Source organism: Castor canadensis, chromosome 5 (assembly GCF_047511655.1).
Source record: "Castor canadensis chromosome 5, mCasCan1.hap1v2, whole genome shotgun sequence".
Lineage (NCBI taxonomy): Eukaryota > Metazoa > Chordata > Mammalia > Rodentia > Castoridae > Castor > Castor canadensis.
In genome coordinates this window covers 64,446,839-64,468,932 of record NC_133390.1, presented here as the reverse complement: position 1 = coordinate 64,468,932, position 22,094 = coordinate 64,446,839, and the positions used below count along the sequence as shown (strand labels likewise).

At 36.1% G+C, this 22,094-nt stretch overlaps 1 protein-coding gene across 2 annotated transcripts in view; it reads left to right on the top strand.

Moving 5' to 3' along the window:
- The window catches only part of Lsamp (limbic system associated membrane protein), a 606,667-nt gene that overhangs the window by 371,355 nt on the left and 213,218 nt on the right, over positions 1–22,094 (top strand). For both annotated transcript variants that reach the window (XM_074073203.1, XM_074073204.1), the window contains exon 3: positions 19,294–19,419. In XM_074073203.1, coding sequence (XP_073929304.1) covers positions 19,294–19,419 — 126 coding nt within the window. The remainder of the gene's footprint in view (positions 1–19,293; positions 19,420–22,094) is intronic.

Genomic DNA, 22,094 nt, shown 5'->3' with positions numbered 1-22,094 from the left:
ACTTGGGTTGTAACACATTTATACATGGAAGTAATGCTAGGAATCTTTCTGTATAGATATCCTTAACTCAACTAGCAAAAATGCTTTGTCTTCCTTATTATGCTTATGTCTCCTCTTCAAGAAAATTAGAGATAAGGGCAGAACAGGTTCTTCCTGGAAGAGAGGGGGGAGGGAGGGAGAGGGTGGAGGAGGGGGGCAAGGGGGAGAAATGACCCAAACAGTGTATGCACATGTGAATAAATGAATAAAAAAAGAAGTAGAAGTGCTAAGCAAATATAGTATGTATCTCAGGAAAGGGGAAACCAGGCTTCACCTCACATCAATTAGAAACATAAATCATTCGAGGTAGTCCGCAGGGGGAGAATAAATATGATTTAGATGGTTTAGACTACTATACAGAGAGGTCAGAGATAAAAGCAAATGGAAATTGCTGCTCACCCATCACCTCCTTAAAAGTCTATCTCCAAAGAGAACTCTTCTTATCTTCACTGATTCATTCATTCATTCAATTTTTCCTTCTTGTGTTCCAGAAAAATATTTTATTTTCTTTTTTTAAATTATCATATTACTGTTGTACTGAAGCCACATTGTGACATTTACAAAAGTAGTTGTTATATATCTTAGGCAAATTCACCCCTATTTGCCCCTAGTCTTAGAATAGTTTCAACAGGTCTCATTTTTCCATTTTCACCATCTCCACCCTTCTACACATTTTCCTTATATCCTCCCCTGTCCCACTGGTACCAATCCTCAGACAGGACCCATTTTACCTTTCTTTCTTTCTCTTTTGCAAAAAAGACATTTCTGTTTATTTAAGATATCTACACAGTGAGTTTCATTATAACATTTCCATGTATATATGTACTATGTCCCAAATTGGTTCATCCCCTCTATTTTTCTCCTTTCTACCTTAGTTCCCCTTTTATGGTGATTTCAACAAGTTTAAAAAAATTCTACACTCATTCTTATATAGAAAGCACATCAACCATATTCGCCTTCTTTACCACCTCCTTTTACCCTCTCATTTCCATTAGTGTTCTCCTCTTAAGCATGACCTGTTTTCTGTTCTTGTCTGTTGTTTAGGTGTCTGTTCATTATTCATTGGGATTATACCTGTACTTGCATTGTGCTTAAGTCAATGTAACCCCTCTTCATTGAACTTCCTCACCCTTTGCCCCATCCTGTATTCTTAAACAGTTTTCAGTGTAATGTTTTAAATTATTGTCTTTGACAGTCCAAATCAGGTACACTAGTTTGTTCAGAGATCAGTTACATTTTTAATAAGTGCTTCCTATGTTCTAGACATCATGTTAAATATTTCTCAGAATTATTGTGTTTAGTACCACGAAAATCCTATTATATTAATTTTTTACATTCTGCAGATAGAAAAGCAGTCAAGTAAAGGGTAAATAACTAGTAAATTAGGAAACCAGGATAGAAGCCTGGTTCTGAAACCCAAAGTCTAGTCACTAAAGTTTACTCTGTAAATACATAGTGAATGAGATGCCTCCAACTCTTGTATATCTTCAGCCATTTCTGAATTGTGTCTTTGCTCAGGACATTTATCACACTCACAATTTTGATGCCAGGCCCTTGACCTCTTATGTTTGTGGATACAGGGAGACATTAACCATAACATTACAGGGGCGTAGATGAGTGAAAATTCCTGGTTAATTTCTAAAATTCTCTTCTCAATACAATGATCTCACTTCATCAAGGCTGGGAAGGATCTTATCACATAGGACTTTATTGGCATATACATATAAATTGTGAAGTTTAATCTCTAAGTCATTTATTAGTATTTTTGCATTGCTAGGCCAAGTGTAACTACACAATCATGAGACCTATTGCACGAACTCCACATCAAAGTCAGTTATCATATACCACACAATTTCGATTCAATTTTATATTCCTTATGTGCTTTCTGAAACAAAGAAAGATTACCTGAAAAATAAACAAACCTAATATTCTTTAAATATATAATTTAATATATAATATATATTTTATTTCTTTATCATCTTGGAATTTAGAACACTGGCATTTGTTATATTTATCTTCTTAAAGATAAAGACACCAAGGTATGGAGAGATTTTCTAACATAAAGAGCCCATCTAAAAGTCAGAAGTGTAACACTCAAAATCTAGGTCTTCTGATGCCTTATATTTAGTGAATGGGACTGCTCTTAGATAACTGTGTGTGCTTATGTGGGTCAGATCTTGATCTCTATTCAGAGCCACACATTTTCAGTTTGTTCCCCCCACTATTATACTGAAAATCTCCCTGGTTGTCCTTAAATATACTAGAAATATATGCAGTGAACTCTTTATTTTTCTTGTAAAGAAATGATAATGTAATAATGAGACCTGTAAAATGCCAAATATAGAACCATTCCACCATGGGAATGCTGAGGATGTACTCAACCCATGTTAGAAACCTTATTTGATCTGATAAATTGCAATTTTGCATTTCATTAAGGGAGCCCTATACAGAGGTCCATGCATTGATTATGTAACATACTTTCCTTAAGTACTTCTTGAGGCATTGTCATCCTTTTCTAGCTGGGGGGAGAAAAAAGAAACCCTGAAGGTACAAAATATACCAAGATAGACAAAGAGCCAAAAATATAACCTGGGACTCATTTATTTTAGTATCTGTGCCAGTTACTAGCAAGCATTTGCAATTGGACGGAAACTTGGTTATAGTACCTGGAATACAAAATAAGCATTTTAGTACAATATGTCCTCAGGCAATTTCTAGAAATATATGGTACAATTTCATGATCTCTATACTTGTGAAAACAGGTTATGACTCTCTTGATGAAGAAATGCTATTTTGCTAATCCAAACAATATTCTTTTACACTACCTTTGGTTGGATTTTCAGAGTATTTGCTTTTCCACTATGCATCTCATATAAAGTTATAAAATTCAAATTTGAGAATGCCAAGTTTCTAGGACATGTGACTTACAGATCAGGGATCTGAAAGCAGGTACTTCCAGGCTCTTAACAGCAAAGGCTTATAGTCAAGGGCAAATCATGCAGGAGGGTAACTTCTGAAAATGGCAAAGACAAAAGTGAGATACCAAATTAGGTAAAAACATTAGTGTCTGATTCCACACTATGGCTTTAGTACCACAGAACAGAGAAGTTCCTGTACCTCTTATAGATGATGGCAATGTCAGGCAGGAAGCTACAATTCATCAGAAAGTAAAAGAGAAATGGATGAATAGACTGAAAGATGAATTGTATAGTCATTAGCAACCACCAATCAAAATTATCAATGAATGGAGAATAGGATTTTCATTCAACACCCATTATCATGAAACACAAGGGACCTTGAGAGGACATCAGATCCAGTTTTCAACTTTCAGGCAAGTGAACGTCTAGATCTTTTTTTTTTTTTGCAGTACTGAGTGTTGAACTCAGGGTCTCACACATGCTAGACAGGTACTCTAACACTTGAGCCATTTTGCCAGTCCTAAGCAAACTTCTAAATAAAAGTTGTATAGTTTTCTTTTTTAATGATGTGTTGGTCAGGGTAATTAATGATAGCTGCCACAGAAAACACTGCTGAGTAATCATGGCTTATGAAGTCCCAGGGAGGTGAGGCAGTCCTCAGTGATGTAGCAGCAATGGCATCTGTATCACCTATCCAGTGCAGTTTCATAATAAGCAGAACAAGGCCACATCAGTACATGGACTTTTTTAAGGAATAGGACTGCGTATTACTTACCTTACTTTGCTCAACATTTTATTGGCCAAAGCCCATTTTTATGGCTGTAGACTAACTTCAAGAGGCTGGGAAATGTAGAAAGGCACATGGATGCTTTGTGAGCACCAGGAGCCTTCTTCACTTGAAGAAAATAAATTGAAAAGCCATTCTGAAGTGCACCAAAAGTTAAGAGTGTACACATTCATCTTTCTAGGAAGCAGATGGACTGAAGGATGAGGTCCATAATTCCCAAACAGAATACAAAGAGGACTAATGTAAGAAATTTCTGGGCAGACAGCTAGCTTGGAAGCCAGGGATTAAATGTTAATGTGTTTGTCTTTGGGTTTGCATTGATTTAGAGAATGTGAGGCATTTGAAACAGTGTAATGAAGGACGTTACATAGAAGAGGATAGAGCCTCACTGAAGAAATACACACATCCATGTAAAAGGCCACATTGCCATTTCCCAATCCCTGTCCCTTCTCTGCCTATTACTGTCTTAGTGGAGCAGTCATCTGACTGAATGAGAGAAAGAGGTCACAGAGTTTTTGATGCCTGAATGCTGGACTCAGGTGTCAGCAACAGCTATAACATGTAGCACTGACACGTGTGAATGTCCTAATACCAAATACTGTTAGCAGCATAGCAGATTTCCGTTTGGTTGATAATTTTTCTTTTTTACAGTGTTTTAAGACACTTTAAAAAGCATTTATAATAATTCACTCTACTTTGTAATTAGACTTAGTGATTAGACTCTTGCTCACTTACATAGCTGTTTTCCTTTAAATGGATGGCACCAGCTGGCATATAGCTGAAACCTGCTCTGACTTCCAAAGCTGTCAGAGGGGCCAGCAGAAGGCAGAGCCTAATATATTGTGCAGCCTCATGAAAAGGTAACAGAGAGGTGAAGTTTTGCGTTCTTTTATACTTCTTTGATAGCACTCTATATACATTAAATATGTTGGAGAAGATTTGTTTGAAACTTAAACCTGATTCTGTGCATATATTTGTTGTACATGACATAAAAAGAGACTGATACTATTTTCTCTCATTCACTATGGGGGCAAACAAAAACCTGCAGCTTTGAGTTGAGCCACTTGGGGTGTTTTACCATCAGGAGAATGTAATGGCTGATAATTAAGGGAAGAAAGCATTAGCAAAAGGCTAAAAGAACAAGGTAATCATAAGTGGCGCTGACTATTGTTTCTATGTAATTTTACCCATGAAGCTAAAGATTTAGTAAATTATTCATTCACTCCATTATTGCACAAGTAATGAGAAGCCCTATCAAGTTAGGCACTGTCCTTTCTTGCTGGTGTGACAGATATGAAAAAATCTGACTTGTGGAAATCAAAGGCCCCTCAATGACCACAGTCTTTCAGGGCAAATTCATTTTCCAGAGGTGAGGTGTAGTGACCTGCCCTAGCTTAGAAGGAGGGCAGATAGAACAACAGACAGATCAAGTAGCTTGCCCCTTCCCTAGGGGTGGTAAAGGAAGAGATGTGGGCTGAGAATGAAGAAACCTCCCAGTGTCCACCAGGTCTGGTTCTCAATCCATCTGGAGCTTGCTGGAATGGAGAAAAATTTCAGAAATCCTGCTCACAGCTGCAATGTACGTCTCCATCTTATGTGGTCTATGCTATTGAGAACAAAGGCACCATTGTGTCAGGTGCCTTTCATTATTTGACAATAGGGAAACAAGAGGACTTATACCACTGTGTGTGCACTTGCATAACCTCCATGACCACCTCTTCCTGATTCCTGCTCTGCTGTCTGTCTTTTGTTTCTGTGATAGAGAATAAGCAATGAAATAAGGCTAGGTGTACAGCTCACTGTCCTCCCCTCAGGTTCAGTTTCCATGAAGAAACTCTTATCCATGGTCTGTAGAGTTCCCGTTGAGCCTGGTGGAAAAGCTACTATTTGCTGACCACCAAGATGGTATCAAACACAAATGATGCAGAGTTGCACAAGAGAATCTCTTCCCTGCTCCATTGTAGGAGAGTTACTGATTCTGACCCTTCCCAGCAGCATCTGCATCACCTTCTCCCCTCGCCCCCACTCAACCCTATTTTCCCAGCAGTAACAGCCCCCTCATGTAAGCCCAGAGTTCCAGTGGTAGTCAAACCCATCTCTTTCTGGAAGGGTCAGTGAACACATAGTGTTATATAAGCACCAGCATCGTGAGATGGATACAAACACAGTCACGGAGGGTCACGCCTGCCTCAGAAATCATTTGCTAGAATGCTCCAGCCCTACAGCGTGTTACCAAGAGACTGCTTTATGTGAGAATTGATCAGCGCTCCTAAACACAGGTGTTGTGCATGTTTATGTGTGAGACTGGGAACCAGGTGGGTGAGATTTTGATAGGCAGTGTTTGTTTCCTTAGGACATGGAGGTTTGAATAAAACATCACGGCAGGGTGCAGAAGCAAGGGAAGAGAAATCTTTGACATTTTCCCCATAACATGCCTAGGGCTCTAAACAAACAGGTGGGACCTGAGGCCCCTCCATGTCTAACTTCACATTTAGCTCAAGATTAATGAGAGATTCACCCCATTTGGGATTGGTTTGTGGAAATAGAGAGAGCGCATTCCCTCTCTCTCTGCTCCAGGCCCCCTCTTGAGTTTCAAAGAAGAGGGAGGGGGAAGAGAAATCCCACTTCATGATGGTCAAATTGAGGAAAAGGAAATGTGATAACAGCAGTAAACAGGCTTGTAGAGATGGATCTAGTTTCCAGTGGAAAATTGTCAAGTTTTTCAAGTTATAAGAATATTGTTACCATTATTTAGAAAAATGCCTCAGAACAAGAAAACCAAATTCTTAAACCATATAATATTGAAACTGAATATTTTAGAAAAAGCTAACCTGAATAAACCAAACTGTGGTCATCTCTACACAATGGCTTTTTCACCTCTGCATTCATCACAACTGTCCATCTACCCAGACTTTCTTATCTCTGGTTATACATTGATCAACTTAGTAACTGTTTAATGTAGTCCATATGGCAACATCTCACATGTCAGTGGTAGATAATTAGTCCGTAAAAATAGTTAGTCCGTAAAAATAATTAGTCCGTATTTTTACGGACTAATTTAAATCTTGACACAACTAGAAGAACTAGTTATCAACTCAATGCTTTCATTCTCTAGCTTTGTTATGCTGGCCAAGGAAATGAAACTTACTGAGTCTCAGTTATCCAACCAATGAGTGAGTGCCAGGGGGTGACATTAGTACCTGTCTGAGATATCACACAGGGTAATGGTAGGAACCAATAAGGCAAGGCATATAATAGTGTTTTTAAACTACATGATGTTTTGCTAACAAGCATAGCATTATTAATAGTAGTAGTCGTATTTCTTCTCACTTTCAACTTGCCTGTTTCTTCTTTCATTCTTGAATGTTCATTTGCTCCTCCAACAGAAGGCAAGAAAGATAAAAAGGGGAAATATAGCTCTAATTTATCAATTCAAGATTTTTAACTCCCCCCTAATGTCAAACCCTGCCGAAATTTATTTACCTTTCAGGAATTTTCAGATGTATTTAGAATTGCAGAAAGGGTTCTATCTCCTTTAGATACATTAAATCTTTGGAACAACTACTGTGTATTCTACCATTAAAAATTTGGGCAAGCCTAGAGTAGTGATACACATTTGTAATCCCAGCACTCAGAAAGCTCAAGCAGGAGGATTATGAGTTGGAGACCAGCCTGGGACACATAGTAAGATGCTGCCTCAAAAAATAAAACAAATAAACAAAAGGATAATTTTGGAAAAATTATCATTTGCATGAATGCAAGAATTGATTCATAATGGTAACTGCTTGTTTAGAAGGAAATTATATGAATGCTCCACATTCTGTTCAAAATAGATCTTGCTAAGCTCTGAACAGGGGGAATGCAAAGAAAGAAATTCTAGACACTCCTGTTGGTCCCATTCCTTGTCTACCTATTCTATTTTTCTGGGCCCTTGAGCAGTGGCAGGAAACAACTTTTATTATTTTCATTGTATTCCAGGCATGCTTTAGTTCACCCTGGTTGATTTCTATTAGAATCTACTCCTTCCTTACTCACACAGAACATTATGCCTTAAGCAACTAGAAAAATAGAATTTAAGTTAGTAATGTGGGTTTGCAATCATTAAGCTTAAGGGGTTCTTATAAACAACATAGCTATCTTACATTTTTCTGATTCACAAAATGAAATGAAAAAATGAGATGAACAGTAAACCATATTGAAAATGTTAGAGTAACTATTGTCATTTTCTCAACTTCCTAATGGCACCTCTATTGAGGCAATAAAAAGTGGCTAATCTAAGTCATAGTTGTCACTGTTTTTCCTCTCCTTACTCTGCCCATGCCTAATACTGTGCAGAGCATAGGTGCTCAAAAGTGTTATTAGTTTGTATTATTGACCTGCACAATAGACAATATTTTGTCTCTGAACTCTGCTACTTTTATTTGCTTATAATTTCTTTCTATTTTATTTAATATCTTTTTTCTCTGGATATAATGGAATTCTCATTCATAACATTATCTTCATAAGTAAAGAATTCACTCACAGGGTATGAGAAATATTTTTCTTACATTCAAATTTTTTAAAAATTAATGATACAGAGAAAAACATTTCTGTTGTCCATAAACTATTTTTGAAACCTTTAAGGTTATGTTATGGTTTGAAGCTAAAGCTTATAGACTGATCCTAGAGTAAGTGTGGGTTTTTAATAGATGCCAGGAATAAAATCTGAATTTTAATATACTCGAAGAATTATGCCAAGCAACTCTCTTTAATATAAAAAAATAGTATTCAAAAAGGGGGAAAGATGCACTTCTCTTTTCTTTGATAAAGTCTGAGTGTGCTACTTCCAAACCTTGGAATTCACCCAGTTGCTATTTGCCAACTACCCAAGGTAACCTGATATTTTTGAGTCTCCCTCTGCTAGATACCTTTGTTTCTGCCAAATATAACCATCTGCTCTGGTTGGACAGTATCTAAACCCTACTCTGTAAGTACAAGAAATGAGGAAGTTATTTTGCCTCCATAAAGGAAAGACAGCAATTTTATTCCTTCCATCTATTGGTTAAGTCAACATCTGGAACTTTACCCAGATTAGCAAAAACAAATGCCCAAACAGCCAGAATAAAGAAATATGAGATTTTGAAGAAGCTGCTGACTTGCTAAGCCACAACAGCCTGGGATGAGTAGTCAGAATGGTTCCATTTGTACTTGTACAATAAGGCAATGACCCATCCATGGGAAAAACCGCTTGACATTTGACAGAGTTTTCCAATTGCTAAAGCAGCAATTATGAACACCCTGGGCTAGTCATGAATGCCCATGCTGGAGTCTGGGTAATCTGTCCTCTTTCTAAACCTGCTTACTCACTTCAATTTTATCATGATTATGGGCATTTAATAAATATAGGAAAACTCTAATTTAATATACCTTCTTTTTATAGACTAAGGGCCTTGTTAGTATTCAGATATCCTTGCCACACAAGTATTACCATAAGAATGCATCCACCACCATAGCATATAAGTGAACGGCGTACACTTCTTTGTCCCATGGCTACTGTGTTTGAGCTATTTGGAACCATCTAATCCAAATTAACCCTCGTTTTGGTGGTAGCAACTGTCTGAATAAGTTTCTAAGGAACATTGTGTTGTACGTCTGACATCCTGGGAGAGGGCCAGGTACTCAGACAGCTATCTGAGAATGTGATAACGTAGGGCTCAGAGGACCCAAAGAATATGTCTTACTCAGCCTACGCCTTTAGCCTGTGCAGTGTATTGTCAGCTACATTTCAAAGGACTGTGGTAGGTGAGGCTTGAGACACTAACTTTTACTTACACGTACAGTCAGAAACTTCTGTCTGATTAAAAGAGAATTTAAAAGAAAATGACTATTTTTTTTGACCAAAGTTTCTGAATAGATCATTTTTATAACCTTCTCTGCTCAAATTTTTCTGACTGTACTCCATTATCACACACATAACACGGTTTTACTTTAATTTGTACATAACAATTAATCTCTTTTTCTAAATAATTGGCATATTATCTCTCTTACCTTATTTGGTTTATGCATAAGTGCAGCCTTGATAGTCCTTCCTGGCAGAAAAATATGAGTAACTAATACTTATAATGAGGTTTTTTTTTTTTTACTTGCTGCTTCACCAGACCCTCAAAAGAACCTGTAGATTCTATACTTTCCATACCAACTCATGAAAGTTGTGTCCAAATGAAATTGTGTTGCTCTACAGAATGATTCAAATACAACTTCAGAGGCTGATGGTTTTTTGCTTTGTAAATAGATCCTAATAACAGTGAGAAGTAGTACTCATAGAAAGGAAACGATCACTGCTGGTTATTTTATTTTACTACAAGGTCTAAAGCTTCATAGCCTGAAATTACAATCACAAAACACCTGATAACATCTGTTGTTTACAACAACAAATTAAAGGTGATCTGTATTTTACTGAGATTTATATTGCAAATATGTAATGGTGACAAACTTTAGTTAGAGAATATTTTATGGGGAGTTCAAGAGTTAGTTGCTTCTAAAAATTTTGGCAAAACTTAATATTGTTCATGATTGTTCATTCTTACCATCTCTGTCACTTTTTGTTATAAACTGTCTAGACATTGACTAAAAGGCTGTACATATTGGCCTATTAATAGAGAAGACACAGTACAAAATTCCTTTGTACAACTAATATACATTAATAAAAATGTTTTTACAAAGTTGAGAACTCAGTCAGAGTCAGTGGCTCACATCTGTAATCCTACCTATTCATGGAGACAGAGATCAGGAGATTTGAGACCAACCTGGGCAAATAGTCTTTAAGACCCTATCTCAAAAATATCTGACACTGAAAAAGGCCTGATAAAGTGGCTAAAGTGGTATTGTGCCTGCATAACAAGAATGATTGCCAGAGTTCAAATCCAAATACCACTGAAAACAAAAAAATAGAGAACTAAATTCTGATCTTTGGAGTGATTTATTGTTAATGCCTACATTAATTGTTAATTATAGTAATTATATACACCTTTTGGCAATAAAGTTCTGAAAAGATGTAAGTAGAATTCTACAAGTATACAAATGGATGAAACATTTTATCATGTTATATTAGGAAGGGTTAAGTCAACACTAATTTATTTATTAATTTTAGCATAATAAATATTAGCTACAATTTTAGAACCTCGTACAGTTTACCAGTCAAGTTCACATGTATTATTTTATTTAGTCTCATATCAATCCTGTAATATTGCCTAATATCAACTTTGTACATTACCTCCAATTACCAGATAGTGAAAATGAGTCTCAGAGCGATTTAAATAACTTGCTATTAATTTGTTCATTTACAATTATGAAGTATTTGCAATGTTTTTGATGATAGGGATTCAACATGAAATATCAGAGAATATTTTTGGCATTGTAAATGGCAGGGCAGAGTCAAAATACCCTGGTGTTCAATCTAATACACTGTGCTGCATTTCCCATCCTGTCATCCATTGTGGAAACTCCCACACCATGCAGCAAAATATGCTTTCCTGGCATTTTCAGAAGTAAAATGCCAGGCTGGATGGAAGTTTGATGTTTCACAAGGTGGCATTTATGTGTTACATTGTATATTTTTATTCTTGCTGTTGAATCTTAGGATCGTGCTTATTATAGCCAACTGTGGCTCAAGAATCATCCTGTTGGTTTCTGAACCCAGTTCTTACACAGACATGCCAAACTGTCTCGTAGCCTACTACATGCACAAATGACACAGCTGAAAGCTTCTCTGACTGATAGAGAAATAAAGAAACTTGATAGTGTTTTTAACACCCCCCCCAATAATAAACACATCTTCCCTCAACTTTGAATGAATAATAAGTATGAGACAATTTGTGGTTAATTTGTACCACTATAAATGCCATTTTAAGGACTGGGGATTTAGCTCAGTGGTATAGCACATGCCCAGCACACACCTCCAGATTTGCTCTCCCATATTGGAAAAAATGGAATTTTAAATTCAATACAAATAATAACTACCAATTATTTGAGGTTAGGAAATGAGCCGGCTGACAACTCTCTTTTTCCTACTCTGGAACAGTTATTTTCCTTCTGGTGGTTGGCTATTTAGGAACCAAGAAAAAACAGATTAAACCATTCACAGCTGGATTAGATGGTATCACAGGTCTAGGGTTAATTTAAAGCAACATCCACTGACATATAAAAATCAACACTAAATATAGAACTAAATGAGCTATGTGGAAACCAAAGGGCAGAGGTGTCAACATTTCACCTCCATGGAAAAGTCCCTCTTCAAATTTTTCCCTTATGACTACTTTCTAGTTTGTAAAAATTAGGATTCTTTGGTTTAAACAATAGAAATTGGCTAATGTGATGTAAAGAGAAAAAGAGTTGGAAGAATATGGAGGTAGCTCATAGAATCAAAGGAAAAACAAAAGTCTGGCCTTGGAAAGCACAGAAGTCAAGCATCTCTAGAGAACCAGGTTGCAGAAACAACTAAAGAATACTAGTCCTTCAAGGTGGTTCCCCTTCTGTGATGTACATCAACTAATTATAGTTGCTGAACAAATCACTCCAAAATTCAGAAGCATGAAATACTAGTTACTCTTCACTTCTCATAACTGTTATCCAGCTCATATAGGCTGGATAGCACTATTGAAGACTCTGCTTCTGGAGTTACCAAATTTACTACCTAAAAACATAGGGTGTCTAGCTACATTTAAATTTTAAGTAAAAATCAAATATTGTAGTATAATTATGTATCATGCAATATTTGGAACATAGTCATATTAAAAAGAGTTCTTGTGTGCCTGAAAGTTATATTTAATTAGGCACTCTGTATTTTATCTGTATATCCTGTCAGCCATCTCCATCCTCCTTCTCCTGGGAGTGAGAGGCTCTGCTGAAGATGTTCTTTCCATTGCAATGGCAGACACACATGAATGAATGAGTCCAGATGCCAGATGATGAGTCCAGATGTTTTCTATGGGTGAAAACAAGTAACATGGTTCAGGAATGGAAAAATGTATGCCACCCATTGCAGAGGGCATAGACATAGCAAAGGATGTGGATATGGGGAAGAGCACAGAATTGAGGCTATTAACACATTTTGCCAAACATTGGATCAGTTTCAGTGTCCATCAAGTAATTCCTGATAAAAGCCATGTTCCAGGGAAAGAAAATGTGAATGGACTACCTTAGGTCATGCACCCATTCTTTGGCCAAAGAGAGAATGGGTCACTTGATTGAAAGTCCCAACAAATCAATGACTGAGTAAGTGGTGGTTTCCCCAAGGAGAAACCAACACATTCTGCCAAAAAAAGAGGTATGGATTATGGGTAGTAAAATAATAGATATCTACTATACTTTTTGGAGGTGCAGTACTGAAATTTGAACTCGGCCTCATCTCTAGAGGTCGGGTAAAAAAATACAAAATAAGGAGCAGTAGTAGTTATCTTTGGAGTGATTTATTGTTAATGGCAGATTTATTTTATTGGTGGCAGAGTAAGATTGACTACATCATAATTTTACTTAAAGTTGATTCAGTGCACAGTGGAAGGAACTCACATATTTAAGCTCACCTAAATATTAGCATTATTTTAGAAGCCACCATCAAGTTTGTACAAAATAGGGAAAAAAATACATTTTAACACAGAATTTATGTGTATTTCAATGGAAGAATATCACCTATAATAATTAAGACTTTTAAATTAACACATAATAATACTGTGGTTTAAAAAGATTGATGACTTATATGTTTTAGATGTTTTGGTAAATTACTTGGTAAGGTTTATATTTACATGTTTCCCAGAAATACTAGGCTGGTTAATTGTTAGCATTTTGTGCATGATTCTGAAAACTGAGCTAGTACCTGCATGTTAATTACTCAACAAATGTCATTAGAAATTGAGTAAAATAATTAGGGGATGAGGAGTATCTAATTATCTCTCATACTACAAATAAATTTCAGATGATTTAAAGAGTTCAATATAAAAACAAACAAAAGAAAGAAAAAATAGATTAAGTATTTAGCTGATCTTATGCACAAAAAGTGGAGGAAATCAGATAGAAGGATTAATAGATATAGAAACAAGGGATATTTAAACTTTCACAAAACAAAAATAATCATGAGAGAAATTAAGAGCAAAGAATAAACTGGGAGACACTATATCATAGCAACAAAAGGTCAAATCTTTACAGTGTAAGTAGCTCTCATTAGTCACTAAGAAAAGACAATAATCCAGACAAATTGGAGTGACCACTGTTTCAAATAGGTTGAAAACATACACAACAGTTCATGGCAGTGCATGTAGGAAGATATAATAAGTCATATTACTATTTTATGAGTATGAATTGTTAAGGGATAGCCCAGAAAGAAACAAACTACTCAGAGTATTATGATGTCCCAAGAATTGAGCATAAATTGATATTACACTGATTTTGAAAAATAAACAACTTATTTTTGCATACAAACAACATTATCATGTTAAACAATGCTTTCTATAAAGCCTAGGCTTTATTCGTAGCTTTCATCAGCTATGTGATTTTTATCCATTTTTTGTCCCCTATGTGTATAAAATCATAATAGTAACAATATGTTTTACTTCCCAGAATTTTTATAAATATTTTAGGAGGTAATAAATAAAATCTTGACTTTATACCTTAATATTACCCATGATGTTCTAAATTTAAATTTCATAAATTGCTACAGGAAAGTAAGAATAAGCTAGTAAACCATTAGACTAAAGCAGTTCTTGAACTATGGATACACACTAAAAAATGAAGGACATGAAGGTAAAACAGATCCTTTTGAGGGGGTAACAGTAGGAGGGTATTGGGCATGAGGAAAGGGTGAAGGAAGGTGATTATGGTGGATGCATTTTGTATTAATGTATGAAAATAGAAAAATGAAACATGTTAAAATTGTCCAAAGGTGGGAGGAAGATGAGAGAACAATGGAGGGAGTGAATCTAATTAAAATATACTGAAAGCACATATGAAATGTCACAATGTATCCCTCCTGAAAAGCTATTACATGCTAGTTAAAAGAAAATAAAGAAATTTTTAAAAAATTGTATCAATGATTCTTCACAGAAAAGAGCAAACAAAGTTAAAATTTGGAAAAGTCTACAACTGAGGAAGTTAGACACCAAGTTCTTCTGTCTTCCTGTGTTCCCAAAATATACATTTATTTGCTCCATGTTTTTTTTTTTTCTTTAAGAGTCAAAAAAGTTAGCTTGGCATGGTGGTGCAAACCTTTAATCACGGCAACTGGAAGGCTGAGGAAAGAGGATCTCAAGTTCAAGGCCAGGATAGGCTATAGACATAATAAGAACCTGTCTTTAAAAAAAAGAAAATGCCAAAGAAGTTGATAGTGGCTAAAGAAATATTGAAAAAGTTATGTTTTACTGGGAAAAATAAAAGCCCATTCCTTTATAGCAAAATTTCAATGAGATATCTTCTTTGAGCTAAGTAAAGAGGATGGAGAATGGGGTGGGGGACTTAAGTAATTTTTTCCAATCACTTTTTGAGTACTTACCATGTCCAAACACCATCTGTGTAAGATTCAGTGTCAAGAAAACAAGGGCCTGCTACCTGCTTCTTACAATTTATTGAAGAGCACACAGGAAGGCAACATGGGAGTTATGAACAAGTGTTGGGATGGAGAACACAGGGTGAGAGGACAATAGGACATGAGTGGAAGAGTTGGGTAGATGGAGGAATGGAATGACAGGAAAGTAGTAAAGTCTTCTTGGAAAAAAGTCAGAAGACAAGCTGATAAGTTGTGGAGAGTGGATTTTGAGAAGCCTATGAGAACTTGACATAGCACAGCTGTGTCAAATAATCTACAGACTGAGTTTGGCACAGAAGAGATGGAGAGGCAAAATGCAGCAGAGCTGCTTTTCCTAAATTGTTGTGTTCAGAGAAGTAGGAATGCAAGTTTCTCTTATTACAATGTCAATGCCTTCCCCAAGAACTGTTGCTCCACCTCCTGTTTACCATTGGATATAAAAGACTCCCTGAAGGAGGACATGAGGTTTTTTAATGGGAGAGGTTTTTTGATGGCTGATTGATTGGTGGGCTGCTACTGCTGCTGCTGCTGAGTTAAGCTAGAGATTAGAGGAAACATGGGACAGTGCAAGTCTGAGCACCAAGACTTTAAGAAAATTAAAGAGAGATCATGGGACAGTGCAAGTCTGAGGACTGAGACTTTAAAAGGGAATGTGGGACAGAGCAAGTCTAACGAAAGAGACTTTAAAGAACAGAAAAGAAGACTTTAGAAGTAAGGTTTTAAAGATAGAGAAGAGAAGCAAAGTAAAAGAAGAGTTAATAGAGTAAAAAAGCAACGAGGCTGTTGTGCGTCTTCCAATGCACCTGACCTCAACTTTCTGCATGTCTGTCTTCTATCATTTGTCCTTTCAGCATCTCCAGTCGCCCCCAGTTAGAGAGAAAGCTTGCTTACAAGGAGCTGAAACCTGAAGGGAGAAAGTGACCAACCATGTAAGAAGCTGAAAGAAGTATATTCCATGTAGAAAAAAAAAGATTGTCAAATGTCAGGATGTGAGGAAAGCATATCCCTGGAGCCAAAAGTTACTTAACCTGACTTCTGATTGGGATAATGCAATGCAAAGAGAGCAGGAGACAAAGCTGGAGAGATAAGCAGGGGCCAAATCACAAATTACTTAGAGAACTACATTAAGAGGCTCTCATTTCATCTTGAAGGTAATGCGATTAATCTAAGGATACTATACTGACATAATTTAGGAGAAATTTTTTATGGTAGTATGGTGAATGCATGGTGGTAAGCAGGAGGAAAGGAAGGCTAGAGAGAAAGAAATCAGTCTTAATTCTCTTGCAATAATTCAGGTTGAGTGAGGATAGAGCCCACATAGCATGAAGGTTGAAGAGTTAATGGGATACAAAGAGGTAGTAAAGTATAATTCTTTCAAAAAATTTAGCAAGAAAGGTTGAAAGCTAAAGAGTGGCATGGGTTTTAAAGAGATATCTTTTTGTGGAACTGGTGTTGAACTCAAGGATTGCAAAGCAGGTAGTCTACCATTTGAGCCACACCAGCAGTTCAGAACAAAGTGAACTCAGAAACTATGTTCCTTGGCTGGCCTGGAACCACAATCCTCCTGATCTCAGCCTTCCGAGTAGGCAAGGATTATAGGGGTGAGCCACTGGTTACCGGCTTAAAGAGAGATTTCTTTTGAGAGGAAAAAAAAAATACTACATCATATGTAGTATTTGCCCTCAACTAGGAGAGTCAACATGGTATGGTGACCAGAACTGAAGTCTGAAGTCAATTACTCTGGATGTTATTTCAAGTTTTACTCCTACCTGTCTATGTAGGGTTGAACAGCAACTTTTAACTAGCATGACCTGGAAGTGAAAAGTCCTTAGAATATCTTCTGTTTATAAAAAAAAGAAAAGATAACCATAAATTTCATTACAGGTAATAATTCTCTTAATTATGATTTTTTCTGCTTTGTAAAATGGAATGTTTTATAGTAAGAATTTATACCCCTTCTTTTGATCAGAAAACATCTATATTTGCTCTCTTTTTACTGTGCCCCATATTGCAATTCAGAAATAGCTTCAACTTAAATAATGTGGGCTCCTATAATTACCAAATAGCTTCCTGTTACAGTTTCAGCCTGTTGAAGAAGACACCTAAGATGTTTACATCTTATTATTTCAAACACTAATGTTAATTTATTGTAGTTTATTTAGGGATGTTCTGAACACTGGCTTACTTAACTAGAAATTAGGAAATGTGAATATTAAACCATAGAACAATTGTACATTCAAAAACTCTAAATTGTAAACCCAGCCATGGTTATTAATGGAATCACCATTGCAAGCCTTTATTCTTTGTGAGTCTCATGTTCTTCCTCATAAAATGAGTATGACCTTTCAGGTTCTCATTGCAAAACTCTGGGAGAACACATTGCTAGCCAATATATGAATAAAAGAAAATAACCTTAACCCCAATAGCTGAAGGGGGAATAGAAACTATAAATAGAGACTGATAAATGATGGGAAACAACTATGGTCTACTTCTGCCATTGGGTTTGATTCAGAGTCACCACTTTCTACCCAGAGGCCTTATAAAATGCCATTGTCAGAAGGAGGCTAAGATTGTGGGAATCATCTACCAGCTTCCTTCAGGTGACCTCTGAACTGGCCACTTGCCTAAGTACCATCAATGTCTCTAACAGGGACTTGCAGGAATCTTATGGCTGTCAGGCAGGTGCCTCTTTAAGTACAAAATGCTCCTGCTGAATGAGGAGTCTGGAATGAGCTGACAGACTGAGAAAAAATAAGGTTCTTTTATTGTTGAAGTCCTTCATGCTTTCTTGTCCTCCTTCCTCAGAAACATAGTTTTTCAGGCAACTGAGTAAGATAAAAAAAAAAGAAGAAGAAAGAACATCACAGCCAACCATAAACCTTGCGTTTGTAATCAGTGCATAACCTCTGTGATGAAATTTTTGAGTAATTCACTTCCCACACTTCCCATTTCAGCCTACCAATATGAGATCTAATGTTGCCACCCTTAACACTAATGAAGGAAGTCAGGCGGCAGTACAGTTTGCTCTTGGGGACTCATTTTTCACATCACCAAAAAGTAATTTCTGTCATTTTTGGCCATCTGGTAGCCTGGATTGTGAAGTAAAAATTTCATTCAAGAATTGCTTAATGGTCTGGGTCCCAGAGTCTGCCCAGATTCAAATTCCTTTCTGCTTCCCAGTTAGTCCCATCTATGCATCACTTTCCTACCTGAAAATAAAGTTCTCATAGGATATCATCCTTTTTATAAGGAGCTATTGAGATAACACTTGTAAAATACCCTACACAGAGTCTTGAGTATGGTAAGTGTTTAATTAAAGTCAGCTATTATTAAATTGTTAGTAGTAATGGTGATGGTAGCTTTAAAAGTAATACTAGGGTTGCATTTTTTGTAATGTCTACATATCTTTAAATAGGCCTTATTAATTCAGTCTTTATGGTCTCAAGAACGTTACCTGGCCTGTTACTAAGACAATATTTGGAGGCTTTCTATTCTTGTAGTGATGATCCAGTGGCTTCCTCATGTAGACAAATAACAAGTACCATACCTTACTAATACAATGATGTCACTTTATACTAAATAATATTTTCCTTTTCTGGTATGTAGAGAAAAGCTTGTAGTGTAATCTTCATACATATATGATAATAAATTGATACATTTTTACTATTAATTTATATAAATGTACATGCCTTGTAATATTTTTAAAAGGTCTATTTTGATCAGAAAAGAGCTAAGACATCTCCATCACTTAACTCCAGAAACTTCCTACAGCACTAAAATGTGAGAGATATTCTCATCTTATTCTTGTGGGTTAGGACCTCCTTAAAGACTTGGTGAACAGATTACAAGCAGGAGTCTTAAAAGTACTCTGGATACTTACACAAAATTTTAATTAAGTAATAAAAACTCAAAGTTTCCTTTTCTAGTTGCATGGACCAGGGCTACATGCCTGCTTTTGCTCATGTGATTGCATATTCCATTTGCTTTTGTCTTTACAGTTCCACCAAAGATCTCTAACATCTCCTCTGATGTCACTGTGAATGAGGGCAGCAATGTGACCCTGGTCTGCATGGCCAATGGCCGCCCTGAACCTGTTATCACCTGGAGGCACCTTACACCAACTGGTAAGCAACCCTCCATTTTCCAAGATGCCATATACTACATAAGATTCCATATAATCAGAAAGGCAACCACACATCTTGTTAAGCACTTTAAAAAATTGCAGCATAGTCTTATTTAGTGTCCTCATCATCTTTGACAATGTGTTCATCTCTTTAAAGTTTGCAACCATAGTATTGAATATACATATTATCATATTTCATTCCCAACAGAATGCCCCCTAAGGCGGTACATACAGAAGCCTTAGATGACTTGATATTCTATCTAAAATGTATGCCTGTTTGGTACTTGAGTGTCTTGGGGCCATGTTTTGCTTGAATTAAATTTAGACAGTTTTTTGGTAAGTTTGTTTGCTTTGCTTTTAACTAACTGTAGTGCCCTAATATATAGCACCTTGTAAAGAACCTAGTTAGCAATAACACAGGATTATTATTTCTACTGTCCTGTACTTGGCATCTAGTTCTGTGATGTGTGTCAGGCACAGACAAAGCTGAATGAGTTTATCATCAACCCCAGCTGTGGACAATAATTCAGTGTAAATCAGAAAATGATTTTCCAGGAAAATCTTCTGCATCTATCCCTTCTGCTTCTTACCACCATCACCATAACTAGGTTCCAAGACTCCCCAGGTTCTTAAATATTAAAGTATTTTTCAAAATTATTTAGAATTAACTGAAGCATACTCCCCTATTCTACCAACTGCACTTATTACCTGCAAAATTATGCTTTTTCAAATACACAGTCCTTGAAGAGTGGATCTTACTATTTAATTTGTTTTGTTTTATTTTCTTGTTTTTTGCCAGAATTGGGGTTTGAACATGACTTTGTGCTTGTGAGGCAGACCCTTTTTGCTCTGGTTATTTTAGAGATAGGGTCTCTAAACCCAGACCAGCCTGGACCAAGATCCTTCTTTTTTAAGCTTCTTTCAGTTGCTGGAATGACAGATATGTATCACCATGCCCACCTTTTTTCAATGAAGATGGTGTCTCACAAACATTTTTGCCCAGGCTGGCCATGAACCACAAACCTCTTGATCTTAGTTTCTCAGGTAGCTTGAAATGATGGGTATACACCACTGTGCCCAGCAATTGTTTGAGCTAAGACCTCGCAAATTCTTTGGTGGACTGGCCTTCAATCACAATTCTCCTGATCTCAGCCTCCCAGTGTTTGGTTTGAATCAGTTACCTTTATAAAATACCTTTTACTTTATAAGAGAATCCTCAAATTAACTGGCTCATGTGTGATGTTATCTTAAAATTTCACCATAAAGGTACCTAGAGCTTTTATTTGCAACCTATCCACTTTGGAACAAACACCATTAAAAATTGTAAAAAGTTGAGCATATAATGAGAGCTTTCCTGAGATACTCTCAAAGAGCAGAATGATGTTTGGTCACAGTAAAATCTCTATGTTTTGTGATGTGAGAATATGAGAGCCTCCTTTTGACATTATACCCCAATTAATTTCCAAATAAAGTCTGTGCCAACCTGTGGAATAGCCTTATATTTAGGCAAGTATTCTGACTAGCAATCTCTATTTTCAAAGAAAATGTTACTCAAAAGCCATCATTATTAATGCATGCAGTTCATGGTTTATTAATAATGTACAAAAGTAATACATGAGGTGCTTATTTATAGAATCATTACCTCACAAGTTCATTTTAGTAATCACATGGAAAGAAAAACACATATGAAGTTTTATCCGAAATATGAACTTGCTTATTTCAGACATGGTTCTCCTGAAATAAGTTAAAAGTACAGAGAACATTCTACTTGGATGACATCATATTAACTCCTAAACCTTACCACCTACCCGTTTCAAGTGCAATTGCTTTCACTGACTGTCAATTTGCTATAAATGCTATTGGCCCATATTTCAATATTTTATCCAAGATAACTTCCAAAATCATTGTGTTTACTGTAATATAATTGAGAGATTGCTAAAATTCTTATGTAATTTTGTATTGAAAAGTCTCTGAGAAAATTCTTCTTTGTTTTCAATATCTCTACTGTTCTTTCCCTAAGCAATGGTTTATTCATTGTAAATAGACCCAGTGGTTTTTTAAAATAAATTATTGAGTCCTTCATTGTATTGACTATTAGAAAACTTAGAACCAAATTTGTAGCCCACCTGTAAAGAATCTATCATCTATCTATCTACCATCATTTGATGTTCATGGCATCAAATTCATATACATACCACATTTCTGTTTTCTTATCATTTTTTCTTGTCTTACCTTTTATAACTAATTTAAAAGTTTATAAAATATATTTACAAATCTCTTAATCTCTCCTATGAGAAAGTGTAGTAGATAAGAATGGGAGGGATAAAGGAAAGAAAATAGATTTATATTGAGGTCAAATAACGAACTACATTAATTGCACTACATTATTTCTTTTAGTGCAATATTGTAAATGATATTTTCAGGAAGAAATGCAATTTCTGTGTAGAGCTCAAAGATAGATTCTTTTTTGTTCATTGAGTTTAGAAAATGTCTGAGACAGAACCAAAGCTACAAAGCCTTTGTGAGTTTGTCTCCAAATTTAGATATTCATGGCTAACTCTAATAACTTTCCCATGACATTGAACATCTGATTTTCTGAACAGCCTGATTTTCTATGATGCTTCATGTCAATAAAAGACCAGAGAACCAGATACATCTCTTAGAGTAAAGGTATAA